Source organism: Staurois parvus, unplaced genomic scaffold (assembly GCF_062004578.1).
Source record: "Staurois parvus isolate SC_StPar_1 unplaced genomic scaffold, SC_StPar_1.0 ptg000221l, whole genome shotgun sequence".
Taxonomy (NCBI): domain Eukaryota; kingdom Metazoa; phylum Chordata; class Amphibia; order Anura; family Ranidae; genus Staurois; species Staurois parvus.
This window is the reverse complement of record NW_028318017.1, coordinates 1,938,011-1,958,712: the sequence shown is the minus strand read 5'-3', so window position 1 is coordinate 1,958,712 and position 20,702 is coordinate 1,938,011. Positions and strand designations below refer to the sequence as shown.

At 46.4% G+C, this 20,702-nt stretch overlaps 1 protein-coding gene across 1 annotated transcript; it reads left to right on the top strand.

Moving 5' to 3' along the window:
• Nucleotides 1-1,758: 1,758 nt before the first annotated feature.
• On the top strand, nucleotides 1,759-4,625 carry LOC149460752 (uncharacterized). Its single transcript, XM_089679309.1, has one exon. It carries the CDS (start codon nucleotides 1,769-1,771, stop codon nucleotides 2,495-2,497), a length of 729 nt encoding a protein of 242 aa, XP_089535435.1. The 5' UTR covers nucleotides 1,759-1,768; the 3' UTR covers nucleotides 2,498-4,625.
• Nucleotides 4,626-20,702: the final 16,077 nt, after the last annotated feature.

Genomic DNA, 20,702 nt, shown 5'->3' with positions numbered 1-20,702 from the left:
GGATTCTGGGAGGTCACATGACATCACTCTCATCTCTATTAATAAAACACAGACCTGACTGGAGAGGTGAGGAGGATTCTGGGAGTCTAACATGATATTCCTATTGGTTCCTCAATACAGAGATTTCCTCTTCTGATGTCAGGTGATGATATGACCATCACAGTGCCTCCATGTGACTCCCTAAACCCTGAGAGACACAACATGCAGAAGATTCTAGAAGTCACCAAGAAGATGATGGAGCTGCTGACAGGAGAGGTGAGCGGTGCCGGGAATTCTGGGACATTCTCCAGTAACAGACAAGGGATGTGTCTGGATGGTGACTGTATCATTGTGTGTGTCAGGTTCCTATAAGGTGTCAGGGTGTCACTGTCTATTTCTCCATGGAGGAGTGGGAGTATTTAGAAGGACACAAGGATCTCTACAAGGACGTCATGATGGACAATCAGCCGCCCCTCACATCACCGGGTAAGAGGAGACTTTATTGTAAAGGAGAGAGCAGTACGGAGGATCCACCTAGATCCCCCATCATCTGATAAACACATAGAAACAATGGATTCAGTCAGTGTGTGTGTTTCCTACAGATGGATCCAGTCATGGGAACCCACCAGAGAGATGTCCCCGTCCTCTGTATTCCCGGGATTCCACACAGGAAGGTCACACCATCCCTCACCATCATCAGGTAGATGAGGAACAATCACTGATAGTATCATTAGGATCTGTACATTATCTGCATTGTTACCATTGATGTCATTTTCATTATATATTCAGAGTGGAAACCTGAGAGATCCTAAAGTTGAGGTGAAAGTAGAAGAAGAAGAGGCGTATGTGAGGGATGATCAGCAGTCTATGGAGGAGGATGGAATAACGGGGACATTTATAGAGGAGGACACTCCTACAGAGATCAGCACAGGTGGGTCATGAACACTAAATCCATTCCTCCACCCATACTGCTCACTGATTGGTCCAGAGTAGGGCGGGGACTGGGTGATATCAGCCTGTAATCCCCTGGTCACTTTCCTGAGCTGTGTTCCCCGTCCTGTATTCCTGGATTTCTCTCGGATAATCTTCCTTCTCTGTGCTGCAGACACAATTTATGTATCTAGACTGGATTTATGGAGATTCTGGGGTTCAGCTGGCAGAAAAATATTGATTCACAACCTCTGCTCAACTTCTTTTGTTACACCCATTTCCTACCAGCTGGACATTTTATATCGGATGATGTGATTGGAGTACAGACTTTTACATGGTGATAATAATGTGATAACATCCTCCAACTTTGGACCCTTAAACAGAAAGTGATCATGAGGGAGGAGTCAATACCCCAATGATGGTGTTCTTCAGGATCAGTCCAGTCTTCATCTTGGTTGTTCTCCCCCCATCCTCACTCTCTGACCTCTGGTGGGGCTCAGCCCCGCTGTTCTTCATGACTAAATCATGGACTAAATAAGGAAGTGCAGTACTTCTTGTGTTGGGAAGATGGCGATGAGTGATAGAGGGGGTGGGGACCCTCGTCCTATAATCCCCTCATCACTGTCCCTCCTATAAAAGACAGTTCTGGTTGTTTCCTCACTCTCTGACTAAGGTCCATGAATAAAGAAATGACCTGGTAGGAGATCAGAGGAGCCATTTCCTAGTTCCCTTGAGGGTGGAATTGTAAGATCCTCAGAGCCCAAGCTGCCTGATGTAGGTGGAGTCCTGGTTTGGGGGAACCAATCAGCTCCTGTCTAGTAATCCTCTTTGTCTTTGTATTTTAGTCCATGGCCTGGAGATGAGGAAAACCTCTGAGGATTGTCTCACTTTGTCTCCAGACTGGAAAGTAGAAGATGAGGACATCACACAGTATAGTCCAGGAGAAAACCCGGCTCCCTCCAATGTCCATCCGGCACCACCCAGTGTAGATAGACCATCGGATTCCTCGTATCCTGAGGAACCTCAGACTGTGCGGGACCGGGCCGACCTTCCAACAGGGAAGAGCTTCTCCTGTACTGAGTGCGGAAAGAGGTTCCATTCTAAATCCAAACTTAATGTGCATAAAAGATCTCACACAGGGGAGAAGCCGTATTCCTGTCCTGAGTGCGGGAAATGTTTTTCAGTGAAGTCCAATCTTTACAGACATCAGGGATCCCACACAGGTGGGAAAATATATTCCTGTCTTGAGTGTGAGAAATGTTTTCTACAGAAGTATGATCTTTACAGACATCGGAGATCTCACACGGGGGAGAAGCCATATTCCTGTCCTGAGTGCGGGAAATGTTTTTCACAGAAGTCCAGTCTTTACACACATCAGAGATCTCACACGGGGGAGAAGCCATTTTCCTGTCCTGAGTGCGGGAAATGTTTTTCACAGAAGTGCAGTCTTTACACACATCAGAGATCTCACACAGGGGAGAAGCCATTTTCCTGTCCTGAGTGTGGGAATTGTTTTTCATACAAGTCCCAACTGTATAAACATCAGAGATCCCACACAGGAGAGAAGACACATTCCTGTCCTGAGTGAGGGAAATGTTCCTCACTGATGTCCTGTCTTCCTGTACATCATAGATCCCACACAACCCTGGAGGTGTATTAGTGCCTTGAGTGTGGGAAATGTTTTCTAGATGAATGTTGCTGGACATCCCAGCTCTCATGTGGGGAAGAAGCACACCCTGATACACACCTCAGATATACTCCATGGCTGATCTTCATCATGGAAGAAACAGTCCTTAAGGAGATCAGAGGTCACCAAAGACATGGATGAAGTGTGGGACCGGGTTGGCCACTGATAGCAGCAGAAGAATAAAAATGGAGTCCTGACTGGCTGAGTACATTTTGTGGTGAGAGATTTCACAAACACTTGGAGGTCGTTTAAAAAAAAAAATTTAGTTGAACGAATGTGACAAGTTTAGGCAATATGTTTTTCATGTGATCATTGGCTTCACCTAGTGACCAGAATGGTGTATTGTGCTAATTTTACTGCTGGAGATGTTACCTCATTATGGTCACTAGATGGAGCTGATGATCATAGGAAATAAGTGTGTTAATTAAGACGTTCAGAATTTGTACCAGGTGGATGAATGTGACATTCTTCCAGTTAATGTTCTATAATATGCCCCTTAGTTTCCTTTATCAGGCCGGGTTTCATACAAATACCTGGGATCATGTTCCCGCAATTGTGAGTACAGTAGACTCTCATGGATGTATGTTTATGAAACCAAACTTCGATATAATACTGAAAATACTGCATTCGTCTGTTCAATGGTGATAAGTATCATAGGAATTGGCACCATCTAGTGAACAAATGTAACATTTTATATTTTAAATCAATGGAAAACTTTCATCCAGCTCAACAAATATCCCGAGAATGTTCACCTAATACCCCCATTCACACGGGAGGAAATTCTGAGGAAAATTGCTCGTTCCAGACATTGTTCAGAAGAACAGCGTACCTTGATTAAAAAGTTGATTGGAGAGGGGAAAACATATAAAGAAATGCACAAAATGATCCGCTGCTCAGCTAAAATGATGGCAAATGCTTTATAATGGCCACCAAAACCTGAAAGACGTGGAAGAAAGCGAAAAACTACCATTGGAATGGATAGAAGAATAGCCAAAATGGGGCGGACTCAGCCAACAATCAGCTCCAGGAAGATGAAAGAAGGTGTGACGTTCCCTGTGAGGACTGTTACAATTAGAAGATGCCTATGTGAAGCCAAGCTATCTGCAAGAAGCCCCCGCAAAGTCCCACTGTTGGAAAAAAGACATGTGCTGAAGAGGTTACAATTTGCCAAAGAGCACATTGACCGGCCTAAAGAGAAATGGCGCAACATTTTGTGGACTGATGAAAGTAAGATTGTTCTTTTTGGGTCTAGTGGCTGGAGACAGTTTGTCAGACGACCCCCAAACACTGAATTCAAGTCACAGTACACTGTGAAGACAGTGAAGCATGGTGGTGCAAGCATCATGATATGGGGATGTTTCTCATACTACGGTGTTGGGCCTATTTATCGCATACCAGGGATCATGGATCAGTTTGAATACATCAGAATACTTGAAGAGGTCATGCTTCCTTATGCTGAAGAGGAAATGCCCTTGAAATGGGTGTTCCAACAAGACAACGACCCCAAACACACCAGTAAACGTGCAACATCTTGGTTCCAGACCAACAAGATTGATGTTATGGAGTGGCCAGCCCAATCCCCGGATCTTCATCCAATAGAAAACTTGTGGGGTGACATCAAAAATGCAGTTTCTGAGGCAAAACCAAGAAATAGAGAAGAACTGTGGAATGTGGTCCAATCATCCTGGGCTGGAATACCTGATCACAGGGGCCAGAAGTTGGGTGACTCCATGCAACACAAATGTACAGCAGTTCTCAGAAACAGTGCGACTACAACCAAATATTCATGAAGTCATTCAAAGGAAAGCAAAATCTTCAAACATTTCTCAGTTTATATAGTGAATGTTTGAGTTTGTAAAGAAGAATACAAACACTGCGATTTTTTTGAACAATCTAATATTCACTTTTCTTCCATTTTTTAGAGGAACAACACAAATGTGATATATTTTTCTTCATGTTGTGATTTGGAATAGAATGTGTCGTGTTCCCAATGCATTTGTGTGGATGGAAATAAAAGCTATTAGAAGGATTTTCAGCTTTATTCACTTTTTTCAACACACTGCTATAATTTTGAACACAACTGTATGTCTTCTACAATAGAAAAATGATGCGCTGAGTGAGCTTCTGTAGGTCAGTCACTTCAGCTTCCAACCTTTAGTACATGGAAATAAATGAATAAACCATGCACTAATGTACTAATCAGATCCCGCTTGCTGCTGTCAGTCAGTCATGACCCAATCCGTCACGCCATGCCCACAGCGACTAGCTAACCGCAGATTCTAGGCTAGAGTTGTCACCTAGATGCCAATAAAACGTCACCTTTGTAGCTAGAGTTTGCCACCTTCTTGAACCTAAAAGAAGAATCCTAGTCATTTTGGCTACAAGAGTCAGCAGGAGACCAGCAGAAGGCTCCGAAAGGTCTGCCAGCTCTGATTTATATTCACAGATCAGAGGAGTCAAATGCATTCAAATGGATGCATCTGATAAAAGCTAAAATATTAGTTGAAGAGAGATGAAAATTTTAGGCTACACGTACATGTAAAACTGTATTTGTAGCCTATGTAGAATCCTGGAGAAACACACAAAATGGTTATATGGTGCAGTTTCAGACAGCTGAACAATGGTTGGTACTATCACGATTGGATCGGAAATCCTATTCCTGACCCAGTGATCCAAACCTTTTCTGGCCCATTCGAGATTGGGCACTTCAGAACCCAGAACATCCTGTGGGATGGTATAGGAACCCCCCCCCAGGGTTGATTGACCAAGGGCTAATGTCAAGTCCACATCCATATTTCAATAAATTGAGGACCCTGAGATATGGATGGGTGATTCTATTCCTATCATTTTAGTCCTAAAACCAGATTGTACTTTGAGGTTTTGTAATGACTTCAGAAAGCTTAATTCAGTGACAAACGTTAACACGTACCCTATCCTCAGGTAAATGAGCTCAGGGACAGGCTTGGGAAGGCCCGTTTTCTGACCATTTTGGACTTGACAAAAGCATCCTGGCAAATCCTCCTGATTGAAAGTGCCAGTGAAAAAACTGCATTTGTGCCTCCCTGAGGGTTCGTAGCAATATGAAAAAAATCATCAAATAAATCTTTCAGTAAACTTGATTTACCCTCTAATAAATATTAGTGTATACAAATAAAGTCCAAAACCAAAAAAACATCAAAAACCCAAAAGTCCAAAATAAAGTCCCAAAAAAGTTACTTCAAGAAAAAATCTTTATCTGTAATATCTTAATTCTTCATATCTTCAAACATCTTTGTGATATACTTCAAACCAAATCTTCATATACCTCAAAGGAAAAAAACTCAACATGTGTATTATCTTCAAAAAGAGGGGTATATAAAACGTGCCACACGTGTTTCATGCACACAAAAAAATTTGACGTGCCACCACAACCGTGAAGGGAAATCCCTCAGCCTTAGGAATCAATCCACTGCATACCAATAGAGGAAGTGCATAGTTACCCTCAGAATGATATCAAGGGTCTGAGTACTTCTTTCCAACCTTTTAATATTCCTTCAGCCTTTCCAGCCACTTCCCACAGACCTCATAAACAGACCAGGGATCAATATGTATCATAAAAGCTTATAGCACTTTATTGTAGCAACTTACATTCAAATAAGATGACATCAGCTTCCACACCAAAAACGATATGTTCACAATCCTGCCTCTCCTCACAAGTGTGTAGGTATCCACACCATCCCACTCCCGAGGGGGAACAGATCGCCTGTGGTAGGTACCCAGTACCTCAAAACCCCATGAGGATTCCAGGAAGCCGCAGCCGCATGTACCAGGATCAAAAATGGCCGTCACCGCACTTCCGGAAGAGCGTCACTACGTCACCACGTCACGTGCCCCGGACGCGTTTCGTCACATCCAGACTTTATCAACAGGGATCAACAGGGATTCCCTGTTGATAAAGTCTGGATGTGATGAAACGCGTCCGGGGCACGTGACGTAGTGACGCTCTTCCGGAAGTGCGGTGACGGCCATTTTTGATCCTGGTACATGCGGCTGCGGCTTCCTGGATCCTCATGGGGTTTTGAGGTACTGGGTACCTACCACAGGCGATCTGTTCCCCCTCGGGAGTGGGATGGTGTGGATACCTACACACTTGTGAGGAGAGGCAGGATTGTGAACATATCGTTTTTGGTGTGGAAGCTGATGTCATCTTATTTGAATGTAAGTTGCTACAATAAAGTGCTATAAGCTTTTATGATACATATTGTGGTGGTTTATGTAAGGATATATTCTACTTATAAAGGGCGTGTCCCTTTCCCTTAGATGAAATATTACAGTGCCTCCAGCCGTTAAAATACAGCAAATATTTAGTAAACCAATAATTTGGACACCTTGATAATTTGATTACCACTTATTATTATACCTTGAATTCTTTTAGCCAGTATGATTTCGTACCATACACACAAAATTTGCCTTATAATAGATAAATATAAAAATTTATTTATGTACAAAAATTATATATATATTAACACAAAACGCAAAAGACTGGTGATAAATGAATATTGGTACACACAATCAAAGATATACCCTACCAATGTAATACACAATACTAATGTTTCCAAATAATTAAATCAATATCACAATTTCTAAATGATCTGATTAAAAACTAAATTTATTAATAACTAATAATTTTGAGTATCTCAAAGGTTATATTCTCACAAGCCGTGGCCATAGGATTGCAAGAAGCTATTCCTTGATAAATTATACTCTGATTATTAATATTTAATAAATTATGAAATATGAAAAATTTTTATAACTTGACACCAAACAATTTTTAACAGTAAAACAGGATCTCTCTACATATATATAACTACCCAATATTGTTGTGATACACTAAGGTAATTCTATGATTCCACACAACAGAGAAAATAGGTAATGCAAACTCAAATAAACAGTCTCACCACACCCGGAATTCAGACTAGGAAACTCCATTTAGCTGGCAATGGAACGCCTTCAGAATGATGACCACAGGGGAAAGTGAGATAGAGTTCAATAGTGTGGGAGAATGTAGGAAGTTAGAAGGACAGAGGTTTAGAAATTTAGTAAAGTTTGGAAGTTTGAAAGGATGGAAGAGGGGTTATAGAGAGGTCTCTTCAGATGTCTTCAGATTCTTCTAATCAGGTCTTTCTTCAGTCAGGTTTTCTTTCTTTTGATCAGTTTTCTTTTGATGAGTTTTTCCTTCTTAAAGGTGCATGGGCTTTTATATCCACTAATCCATTGTTCTAAGATACCTTCCCACCAGGCTTCTTGATTGGCTAGTTGAGAAATGTGTGTACATAAGCTATTTCTCACCTGCCCGCCAGATGGCAGTCATGTATCATAGAACAATTTGAGTATTTGAGATGACTCATACCTCGGGTGGAATTTTAAGGTAATTTCAGGGATTAAATATACGTTTTTTCCCCAGATATATAAGTGATCATACCTATAATATTCTAAATAGGGACCATGGAATATAGGTGTATATTCAGTTATTCCTTCTTGAAATACCATCCTGTCTGTTTCCTGATAAGACATGTAACTAATGCTAGTTTATAATACATCTTACTTTTCATCATCTCAATACTCAAGTTAGTGATATATAATTCCCATTGCTGAATATTTGGTGGTGTGTAAAACCTATCCTTTATAACATCTCATTTATAATATGTTTTTGGTATACCTCTGTGGATGGATATATTCAATTTTTAGTCTTAAATGTCCTGAATTTAACTTCTTTGTTTTAGAACCAACATTTTCTATGTGTAGGGAAAAACTCTCTGTTTGCCTGGCTCTTGTATTTGAGTCACGGTAAACAACTCTTAATACTTTCACCCTTGGTGGACAATAGTATATTGTGATAGTTTCAGAGGTCTGTTGGTTTATCACACTCTGCAAGGTTTGGGTAAGCTCTCAGACAATCAGTTTGGTTCCTCTATTGTCATGTCCAGACCTTGTATATGTTTACCTGCTATTGAAGTCTGAATAATGGTGTTTGACCACCTGTAGAACTTCAAAATAGTATATTGTCTCTGGGAGGAAAAAAAAAATCCCTTCACCCATCGTTACATTTCTCTAGCTAGATGGTCATTCGACTTTCCAACCAAGACAAATTAACCCCTTAACATCCGGCTATGCTGACTTGATGTTATATAGGATTATGTCTTGATAAATCATGTTTTTGAGACATAATTTCAAAAGGTCCACAACAATATTGATCCCTGGTCTGTTTATGAGGTCTGTGGGAAGTGGCTGGAAAGGCTGAAGGAATATTAAAAGGTTGGAAAGAAGTACTCAGACCCTTGATATCATTCTGAGGGTAACTATGCACTTCCTCTAGTGGTATGCAGTGGATTGATTCCTAAGGCTGAGGGATTTCCCTTCACGGTTGTGGTGGCACGTCAAATTTTTTTGTGTGCATGAAACACGTGTGGCACGTTTTATATACCCCTCTTTTTGAAGATAATACACATGTTGAGTTTTTTTCCTTTGAGGTATATGAAGATTTGGTTTGAAGTATATCACAAAGATGTTTGAAGATATGAAGAATTAAGATATTACAGATAAAGATTTTTTCTTGAAGTAACTTTTTTGGGACTTTATTTTGGACTTTTGGGTTTTTGATGTTTTTTTGTTTTTTTTTTGTTTTTGGACTTTATTTGTATACACTAATATTTATTAGAGGGTAAATCAAGTTTACTGAAAGATTTATTTGATGATATTTGTACTTCAGGGGAAGGATTGTGATAGTGACTTGGTGGGGATTCTACTTGTAAAAAGATAGTGCTATATGTAGAATATGAAAAAAATGCCTTTTTGGTTACAAAATGCCCCTGAAACACTTCAGAGAGCTATGTGCAGGACCCTAGCACCTCCTCAACAGTATGCAGCAGCCTATCTGAATGACATAGTGATACATAGCACTGAATGAGAATCTCGCTTGCCCCTTGTCCAGGTGGACTTGGATTCTTTCTTCAAGGAAGGTTTTATGGCAAATGCAGAGTATTTGGGCTACACTGTTGGACAAGGAGTCACAAAACAAAATAGAATCCATCCAAGAATGGCCATGTCCTGCAAACACAAAGCAGGTCAGAACCTTCCTTGGTATCGTGGGGTACTATAAAAGGTCTGTCCAAAATTTTGCAACTCTAGCAGCTCTACTGGCTGACCTTACAAAACGGAAACACTTGGTAATGGTAAAATGGTACTTGGAAGTAGAAGAGTCTTCCCAAGTCCTGAAGAGGGCCCCCTTGTGCACACCCAGTACTGTACACCCCTGATTTTTCCAAGGATTTATGTGGTTCAAATGGATGCATCTGATGTTGGTATTGGGGCAGTGTAGTCACAGGTACATAATGGGGAAGAACACCCTGTAGTGTACCTGAGCAGAAAACTTAACGAACATGAAAAGAAATATGCAGTAATTGAAAAGAAATGTTTAGCCATAAACTGGGCCTTGGATGCTCTAAGATACTATTTGTTAGGGTGCCAGTTGGACCTGATAGCTGACCATGATCCCCTCAATGGATGGCCCAAAAGAAGGAGACAAATAGATGGGTGAACCGGTGGTTTTTGGTCCTCAAAATTATTCTTTCATGGTAAAACACAGACCAGGGGCTAAGATGGGAAATGTAGATGCTCGGTCCCGGGTTCACTCCTGTTGGGCCACAGCTTTTCCAACCTTGGGGTTGAAACAAGGGGGGATATGTAGCAGAGTGTCTCAGAGGGAGCTGGGAAAGGTCCTCTTCGCGGTTCACACATCTCCCAGTCTCCTCTCATACACTTTTAGGGATCTCTGATCCTTGGTCCAGCTCAGGTTTTACTCCTCTCTCTGGGTGTAATTTATACTCACCAGAAACATGCCATCAGAGCTCTCATACCTGGTGTAAGGAGCCGACTGGTGGTAGCCTCTAACGGCCCACAGACCGGAATTCCTCAGGACACGGAATCTAAGCCCCAGCCTGCTGTTTCACCAGAGCCCCTGATGGTGGGGATGGACTTGGAGCAGTCTGAGACCAGGTTGCGGCCCCCGAGTACAACCGGCTGCGGTAGAGGTAGTTGCCAGTGGTAAGTAACAGGTGAGATCCTGATGTGAAGAGGCGGAGTGCAGCGTAGTCTGACAGGCCAGGTTGGTAACAGCGGAGGCACACGGTACAGAGCGGCAGACAAAAGGATCAAAGGGTCACAGGCCAGGTTCAGCAACAGGAGGTCAGGTAAACAGAAGACAGAAGAATGGTCAAGACAAGCCAGGGGTCAGGGCGGGAGATGGTCACAGCAATCCGGGTCAGGCTGGGTCGGCAACAAAGGCAATCTCTCAGGAACAATGAACAGGAACAGCAGGAGTAAGACCATGTGCCGTGGCGGAACCTGGGATTCCTGACATTGCCCCCCCTACGAGCAGCCTCCGGATGCCCAACTGATTCCTCCTTTGTGGGTGGCTGTGGAGAAATTCTTGAACCAACCAGGGAGCATGTACGTTTTGGGCTGGTTCCCATTAATTTTCCTCCGGCCCATAGCCCTTCCATTTGATGAGGTATTGCATCCGACCTCCTCTCCTGCAGTCTAAGATTGCTTCAACTTCAAACTTCAAATTCCTTCATTGATCTGCTGTCTCACCTGGAATGGGCCCACGAATTTGGGTGCCAATTTTCTTGAAGGTCATGCCATCTTTAGATTGGTCGTTGCCAACCAGACTTGATCTCCTGGGTGCACGACCAGTTCCCCTCTCCTCCTTCTATCAAAGGCCTTCTTGTTATCTTCCTGGGCCTTGGTCACTGCCTCCTGTAACAACTTGTTATTGGATACAAAGAAATTTATGGTATCTTGAGCCGCTGGAACCGAGTTTTCCGGAATCAGGTCAGGCAGGAACGAGGGATGGAAACCGTAATTGGCGAAACATGGGGACTGCTTAGTGGCGGAGTGACTCACATTGTTGTACATAAATTCCGCTAAGGGCAGGAGGGCCAGCCAGTTGTTCTGAAGAAATGAGGTGTAACACCTGAGGTATTGCTCCAGCGTTTGGTTGGTCCGCTCAGTCTGCCCATTCGTTTGCGGATGGTACGCAGAGGAGAAGGATAATTTAATTTCTAAGATTTCACATAGGGCCTTCCAAAACTTTGACGTAAATTGGACTCCCCGATCCAAAACTATATTCTTAGGGACTCCATGGAGTCTTACCACTTCTTTAATAAAAATTTGTGCTGCCTCAAGAGCAGAAGGCGTACTCTTCAGTGGCAGGAAGTGGGCCATTTTTGATAGGCGATCCACCACCACGAAAATAGCAGTATGATTCTGTGAAGGTGGCAGTTCCACTATAAAGTCAATGGAAATCATACTCCATGGCCTGTCAGTTACCGGTAAGGGACGCAATAAGCCCCAAGCTTTATTCCTGGTTGGCTTTTTCCTGTTACAGATGGCACAGGTCTTCACATACGCTTCACAGTCTTTAGCCATACTCAGCCACCAAAATGTGCATTGTATCAACTCCAAGGTCTTGCATACTCCAAAGTGGCCCACCAATGGGTGGTCGTGGCAGTAGCCCAGGACCAGGGTCTGAGCTTCTTCAGGAACCACGATCTGTTCTCCCTTCCTTAAGAGTCCCTCTCTACTCTGTATCGAGACTCCAGGTGGTTTTGGGGCCCCCAAAGATGCAGCTTGTAGTTTAGAGAGAAGTTCTGATTGCAGAAGTAAGAAGTTACCTGCCGGCAGGATGGTATGTGGTTTAGGCGTTTCTTTAGGATCCTCGAACATACGAGAAAGTGCGTCAGGATTTGTGTTCTTAGACCCGGGTCGATATGTTATGTGGAAGACAAATCTTGAAAAACACAACACCCATCTGACCTGACGTGGTCTAAGGCGCTTAGCCGTCCTTAGATACTCTAAATTTTTATGGTCCGTGTAGACCAGGATCGGGTGCAAGGCCCCCTCCAACAGGTATCTCCATTTTTCTAGTGCTGACTTAATTGCCAAAAGCTCCCGGTCTCCAATATCGTAGTTCTTTTCTGCCAGAGTAAGCTTCCTAGAAAAGAAGGCTACTGGGTGCATAAGCTCCTTCACACCCTTCCTTTGTGACAGGACCGCCCCAACCACATTTTCGGATGCATCTACCTCCAGTATGTAAGGTAGAGATGCATCTGGGTGGCTCAAGATGGGAGCTGCCGTGAACAATTACTTCAGAGTTTCAAAGGCAGCCTGTGCTTTTGGTGTCCATTGAAAATGTACCCCCAGTTTTGTGAGTTGAGTGATGGGGGATACCAGGCCTGAGAAGTTCTTGATGAACTTCCGGTAGAAGTTGGCAAAGCCAATGAACCACTGGATCCCTTTCTTATCTGTGGGCACTGGCCATTCCAAGATAGCAGAGATCTTCTGGGGGTCCATGGTGATTCCTGTAGTGGAAATAATTAGTCCCAGGAATGGGTTGCTGTGTTGCTCGAAGCTGCATTTCTCTGCCTTGGCATAGAGCCCGTGCTGGTGAAGTCGCTCCTGACGTGACCTCGATGTGCCTCCAAGGATGGGGAAAAGATCAAGATGTTGTCTAGATAGACCACCACAAAGATATCCAGGTAATCTTTGAATATGTCCTTTACAAAGTGCTGAAAAGTGGCAGGTGTGTTGCACAACCCGAATGGCATGACAAGGTACTCCAAGTGACAGAATCGTGTGCGGAATGCTGTCTTCCACTCATCCCCTTCGCGTATACGGATCAAGTTGTAAGCGCCTCTGAGATCCAACTTGGTAAAAATAGATGCCGTTCTCAATCTCTGGAACAACTCAGGGACTAGAGGAAGGGGATAATGTTTTTTTACTGTTATCTTGTTTAGTTCTCGGTAATCAACACAGGGCCTCAGGGACTTGTCTTTTTTTTCCACAAAGAAAATTCCGGCTCCAGCCGGTGACGTGGAAGGATGGATGAATCCCTCTTGGAGGCTCTCATCTATGTACTCCTTCAAAGCTCCCAACTCCCGCTCCGACAAGGGGAAGATTCGGCCGAAGGAGATCTCAGACCCCGAAAGAAGGTCAATTGGACAGTCATATGCCCGGTGCTGGGGAAGGATGTCTGCCCCCGTGGACTAAATACATCAAGTTAGTGATGGTAGGCCGAAGGGATGTCTTGAGCTAGCTCTTCATCCATGTTTACACAGAATAGGGTCTGGGTAGTCGATGGTGTCCTGAGGCAACAATGCTCCTGACAATAAGGTGAACGGAACTGAATTGACCCTGTTCTCCAGTTATTTGGGGGTCATGTGCTCGTAACCAGGGGAGCCCCAAGATAACCGGAAATAATGGGGACATGATGGTGTCCAAACGGAGGAGTTCCTGATGCTGACCGGCCACCGTGGTGCAGATCGGAGGGGTCTCACGGTCCACAAAAACAGTAAAGACAAAGGTTGTTTACCTGACATCTCTAGCGTTCCTCGAGTGTCAAGGAAGGCCACATTAATCTGATTTGCATAGGTTCGGGCCCATCTGACGGCTCAGTATTCCGATTACTAACTGGGGAATGCGGCTGGACCGGAACCCGAGGTAACACCCATGTCGGTCTCGGACCTTGACTGGATCTCTCTAGCCTTCATTCCCGCAGCTGGCAGTCAATTTGAATGGCCAAGTTTATCAGATCTTCCAGGGAATCTGGTACGCCCACTCTGGCTAGCTCATCCTTAAGGGGATCAGATAGACCTAAGAGAAATTGATGATGCAGGGCTGCATCGTTCCACTGGGTGTCCCCGCTCCAGCGCCTAAACTCAGAGGCGTAATCCTCTGCTGCCCAGCGGGCTTGTTGCAAGGTATGCTGGGTCGCTTCAGCCAAAGCGGCTCGTTGGGGGTCATCATATAATTGAGCCATTGCGTTAAAAAATGCGGAGACTGAAAACAGGTGTGAATGATGAGCTTCCAGCAGACGGTGGGCCCAGCCTTGGGGGTCCCCTTACAATACGGATATGAGGAACCCCACCTTCATGGATTCTGAAGAAATTGTCCATGGCTGCAAATCAAAGTACAGTTGGCAGGAATTCTGTAATGCCCTGAACTTCCCTCGATCCCCGTTGAACCGCTCTGGTGTTGGCGGAGGTACAGCAAACATTGCTCTGGCGGAGGGGTCTGTGGGGCCCCCGGCAGGGGGCGAGGTGACCAGAACTGATGGCGTGGTTGCTGGTGAGGTTAGGGTCTGAATACATCCCTCCAGATGTGCATATATCTCTTGTAGTGTCTTGACCACTTGGGTGAACGCCGCCAGATGTTGGCATATCTCATCCAAAGGGGAAGGTACTGTCAGGAGCCGACTGGCAGTAACCTCTAGCGGCCTACGGACATGAATTCCTCAGGGCGCAGAATCTAATCCCCAGCCTGCTGTTTCACCAGAGCTCCTGATAGTGGGGATGGACTAGGAGCAGTCTGAGACCAGGTCACGGCCCCCGAATACAACCGGCTGCAGTAGAGGTAGTTGCCAGTGGCAAGTAACAGGTGAGAGCCTGATGTGAAGAGGCGGAGTGCAGCGTAGTCAGACAGGCCAGGTCAGTAACAGCGGAGGCAGACGGTACAGAGCAGAAGGCAAAAGGATCAATGGGTCACAGGCAAGGTTCAGCAACAGGAGGTCAGGTAAACAGAAGACAGAAGAATGGTCAAGACAAGCCAGGGGTCAGGGTGGGAGATGGTCACGGCAATCTGGGTCAGCAACAAAGGCAATCTCTCAGGAACAATGAACAGGAACAGCAGGAGTAAGACCATACGGCAATTTGAGCACTGCAAAGGTCTGTTTAAATAGGGCGCCCTGCGCCGTCATTGGTGCCCTGCACGCACCTCTGTGCACGAGTGCGCATGCGCGGCCGCAACTGCCGCCGTGGGCGTCTGGTCCCAGCGCCCACATGTTGCTGCACCTAGGTAATTTGCACCTGCGCAGTCCCGTGCGCTGCAGCGGAACCCGGGATTCCTGACACCTGGGAACAGACAAGTCATGTCTGGGAGAGCTGAAAGGTTGGTGGAAGCTGTAAAACTGCATCTTTGGAGACTGACAAGCACTAGGCTTGCTCACCCTGATAGGACAAAAAATGGCCACTTTCCCAGTCTATAACTGGCCTTCACAGCAAGGAGCACTTGAATGGGCAACGGATGTCACACAACAAAAGAGAAAAGTTCCCGGCTCAACTTGCCAGCCAGCCTGCAAACAAACCGAATTACCCCGTCTAACAGTATGCGTTAAAAACGGGTTTAGTTAGCACACATTTGCAAACACGTGCGTAAGCTACAGAACCTCATCACGGCACCCCAGTATTCTGTAGGCCTAACTCTACAAATTTTGTGAGCCCCCATAGTAGAGGCACATTTTTAATCTATAGACCAAGGGCAGGTGGACCTGAGGGATCCCACCCCTCTTTAAAGGTACCGGAGCGCACCGGACACCCAGCATATAGCACAATGGCAGCCAAGGTGTCCAGTGTGTCTCCTCCCCAACAATTCAACAGAACAAAGAATGGCCACTGCCCCAGTACCCTGATAGTCAGGAATTGTGTTTGTGTAGTTAGTGCTAGGATTTTGGTTTTGAGGTTTGGAGGATCTCACCAGTCAAGAGCCTTTCCTGTCATCCTACATGTTCCCTTCTGAGGATTGTTCTATCCTTCCAAACAAATGTATGAAATCATGGATGAGTCCTCCTTCTATGTGATCTAGAAGATCTTCAATCACAATGTCTTTATGGATGAAGTGGATGGCCCAGTTTATATATTATTTATTGCTTTACAGCTTTATTCCCTCCAGGATTCATTCTTTATTTATAGAACCATTCAAGGAAGTGTTCTTACTTTGAGAGATCTCCACCACCATTCCTCTGTGACCATTACATCCTTGTCATTTATGTCCAACATCTTCATTATGAGTGGATTGATAGATATTTTTATACTTTAGGATGTATTTTTGCCTTTCTTTACCCAAAGGATCTGTTTGTTTTTTTTTTTTGTTGGGGGGGACGGGTGGTATCTGTTATATTAGGTATACCTTTGTGTTTACCTTGTATTCTGTGTCTTTGAAACTTTTCTATAAATAACAAAATATCTTTGTTAAACTGTTGGTTGCATAAGAGCTAGATTTATTTGTTCTTAGTTTTTTTTTAATTTATTTTTGATCTTCCACAATAGCCCTGTAAGGTATATTATATACAGGAATGGATATTCTGAGATGGTTCTCAGGGCTGCAGTTCCTTTGAAATCCACAAGGTGGTGATCTCACTTATACCCAAACAGAAGGTTTCTATGGAATACAGACAGGAAGTGATGCCAGGTACAGACAGGAAGTGATGTCAGGTACAGACAGGAAGTGATGTCGGGTACAGACAGGAAGTGATGTCAGGTACAGACAGGAAGTGATGTCAGGTGCAGACAGGAAGTCATCTGCAATAAAGACAGGAGGCAGAGAGGAGGCGTTGGTGGAAGTGGCAGCACATGAGGTAATTATTATTATTACATGGAGTTTATATAGCGCCAAAGGGTTTGCTCAGCGCTGTACAATAGAGGGGGGACAATACATGGCACAGTACAGCAACAACAAACAGCACACGAGGGGTTAGAGGGCCCTACTCTTTCGAGCTTACAATCTAGGAGGGAGGGGGTAGTGATACAGGAGGAAGTGGCTGTGGGGGATGGAGTGGTAGGAGGAATGAAGGGGAACGGCTGTTAGGTGAGGGTGGGGTAGGCTTCCCTGAAGAGGTGGGTTTTCAGGGAGCGCCTGAAGGTGAGGAGGGAAGGTAGCAGTCTGATGGATTGGGGTAGTGAGTTCCAGAGGATGGGGGAGGACCTGGAGAAGTCCTGCAGTCGTGCATGGGAGGAGGAGACCAGGGAGCAGGATAGAAGGAGGTCCTGTGAAGAGCGAAGGGTACGGGTAGGGTGGTACTTGGGAATCAGGTTGGTGAGGTAGTTAGGGGCAGTGTTATAAACGGCTTTGTAGTTTAGAGTGAGTAGTTTGAATTTGATGCGTTGGGCAACCAGGAGCCAGTGGAGGGAGAGGCAGAGGGGGGTGGCAGAGGTGGAGCGGTTGGTGAGGTGGATGAGTCTGGCAGCTGAGTTCAGGATGGTCTGAAGCGGGGAGAGCCTGCACTGGGGTAGGCCGGTGAGGAGGGAGTTGCAGTAGTCCAGGCGTGAGATAATCAGGGAGTGTATGAGTAGTTTGGTGGTGTCTGTGGTGAGGAAGGAGCGTATCTTGGCGATGTTGCGGAGGTGGAGCCTGCATGTGTTTGTAAGTGATTTGACATGAGGTTGGAAGGAAAGGTTTGAGTCCAGGATGACGCCAAGGACTTTGGCTTGCGGGGCGGGATTGATGGTGGTGATGTTGGTAGTGATAAATAGGATGGGGGGGCGTGGGAAAGACAAGGAGCTCGGTTCTGGAGAGGTTGAGCTTGAGGAAATGGAGCGACATCCAGTCAGAGACGTCATTTAGGAGGTGGGTGATGCGGGCGGAGACTGTGGGGGTGAGGTGAGGGGTGGAGAGGTAGATTTGAGTGTCATCAGCGTAGAGGTGATAGTTGAAGCCGTGGGAGTGTATGAGTTTGCCGAGGGAGGAGGTGTAGATGGAGAAGAGAAGGGGTCCAAGGACAGAGCCTTGGGGGACCCCAACAGAGAGGGGGTGGTGGCACCGTTGTAGGAAACGCTGAAGGAGCATCGGGATAGGTAAGAGGAGAACCAGGAGAGAGCGGTGTCTCTGATGCCAAGGGAGAGTAGTTTATTAAGGAGGAGGGGGTGGTCAACTGTGTCGAAGGCTGCAGAGAGGTCCAGGAGATGGAGGACAGAGTAGTCGCCTTTGGCTTTGGCGGTTAGTAGGTCGTTAGTGATTTTGAGTAAGGCAGTTTCGGTGGAATGTTTGGGGACGGAAGCCGGACTGTAGTGGGTCAAGGAGGTTGTTGTCAGGTGGGCGCTTAGGCGATCATAGACTACGTGCTCAAGGAGCTTGGAAGTGAGTGGCAGCAGGGAGATTGGTCTGAGGTTGTTTGGGTCAGTGAGATCCAGGGAGGGCTTTTTGAGGATGGGGGTGATGTGCGCATGCTTTATGGGGGAGGGGAATGCACCAGTAGAGAGGGAGAGGTTGAAGATGTGGGTGAGGGAGCGGATGAGAGAAGAGGGGGGTGGCCGGAGGAGTTGAGAGGGGATAGTTCCAGGGGGCAGGTAGTGAGGCGGGCTTCTGAGAAGATCCTGGTGACTTGGTAACAGGGCTGAGGGAGTACAGTGCAGGGGGGTTACAGTAGGCGGGGCCTTGGGTGTGGTGGGGGGCAGTGCGGTTGTGAGGACAGAGGTAGGGAGGGATGGGGGGGAAGCTAGGTGGGAAGGTAGATTGCGAGTTGACTATGTCCTTACGGATTGCGTCAATCTTGTTGTGGAAATGAGTGGCAATCTCGTGGACGGTGAGTGAGGTGCTGAGTGGAGGAGGGGGGAGAGAGCAGGGAGTTGAAAGTGGAGAAGAGTCGGCGAGGGCAGGTGGAGAGGGTGTTGATCAGGTTTATGAAGTAGGCCTGCTTGGCGGCATGGAGGGAGGAGGTGTAAGAGAGGAAGGCAGATTTGTAGAGGGAGAACGCACGAGGGGACTTGGTTTTGCGCCATAGTCTCTCCAGTGCGTGACTGCGACGTTTGAGGCATTTAGTGTGGAGGGGGGCCGGTTTCAGGTTGCGGAGGTTGCGGCTGGTGATGGTTTGGCGTTTTTGGGGGGGGAGTTAGGGGAAGGGGAGATGGAGAACGTGAGGAGGTGGTGGTTGGAGAGAGGGAAGGGGGTGTTAGAGAACTGGTTGAGGGTACAGAGGTGGGAGAAGATGAGGTCCAGGGTGTTCCCATCGATGTGGGTGGAGGATAGAGCGTACTGTGTGAGCGCGAAGGATGAGGTTAGGTGGAGGAGTTGGGAAGTAGCCGGGTTGTTGTCGTTGATGGGGATATTGAAGTCCCCGAGGATGATGGTCTGTAGCTCAGAGGAGAGGAAGAAGGGAGCCAGGCGGCGAAGTCGTCCAGGAAGTGGGGTATGGACCCAGGAGGTCTGTAGATCTCTGCGATCCTTAGAGGGGTGGGGGAGAAGAGCCGGATGCAGTGTGCCTCGAAAGAGAAGGACAGAGAGGGGGGGTTAGGGAGGACCTGGAAGGTACTCAGTGGTGATAGGAGCAGGCCGACACCACCACTTCTGCGACCGCTCGGTCTTGGTGAGTGGGTCCAGATGATACCTTTATGGGTGAGTGCCACAGGGGAGGTGGAGTCAGTGGCCTGGATCCAGGTTTCAGTGACCGCTAGGAGGTGGAGGGAGCGGGAGATAAAGAGGTCGTGGATGGCGGTAAGCTTGTTGCAAACTGAGCGGGCGTTCAGGAGTGCAACCGAGAGAGGGGATGGATGCGGGGAGGAGGGTGACAGGTATGAGGTTGAGGGGGTTGAGGCAGCTGCTGTGAGCAGGGGGGTCCCTAGGGGGGGTGAGGGGCCAGGGTTTGGGGACATGTCCCCCGTGGATAGGAGAAGGAGAAAGGGGAGGAAGGCGGCATGGGAACGGGAAGTGTAGGAGCGTGTGGGTCTGATAATGGTGGCACGTGGGTCGAAGGGGGAGTGGAGTAACAGGAGGAGGTGGTGGGTACCGTAGTGGGGAGAGGGGAGAAGTGAAGGGGCAATGTAGAGCCGTTTTGGGGGGGTAGATGGAGGCGATTTTTGGGATGGAGGAGAGGAGGACGAGGAGGAGTGCAGGTGGCATGTTGGGGTGAGTGGGGTGCTGATCGGGTCGGGGGAGGTGAAGGGGTACAGGTCAGGACATGGTGATGCAGAGAGTCTGTATCATATGTTATGTTCTATTTACACCCAATAACCCCCCGTCATGTCCGTCCTCTTCCTCCATAGTCATGCCCGTCCTCTTCCTCCATAGTCATGCCCGTCCTCTTCCTCCATAGTCATGCCCGTCCTCTTCCTCCATAGTCATGCCCGTCCTCTTCCTCCATAGTCATGCCCGTCCTCTTCCTCCATAGTCATGCCCGTCCTCTTCCTCCATAGTCATGCCCGTCCTCTTCCTCCATAGTCATGCCCGTCCTCTTCCTCCATAGTCATGCCCGTCCTCTTCCTCCATAGTCATGCCTGTCCTCTTCCTCCATAGTCATGCC

Coding starts and splice junctions, on each gene's coding strand:
- LOC149460752 (XM_089679309.1), top strand. CDS start 1,769: ATGAGGAAAACCTCTGAGGATTGTCTCACTTTGTCTCCAGACTGGAAA.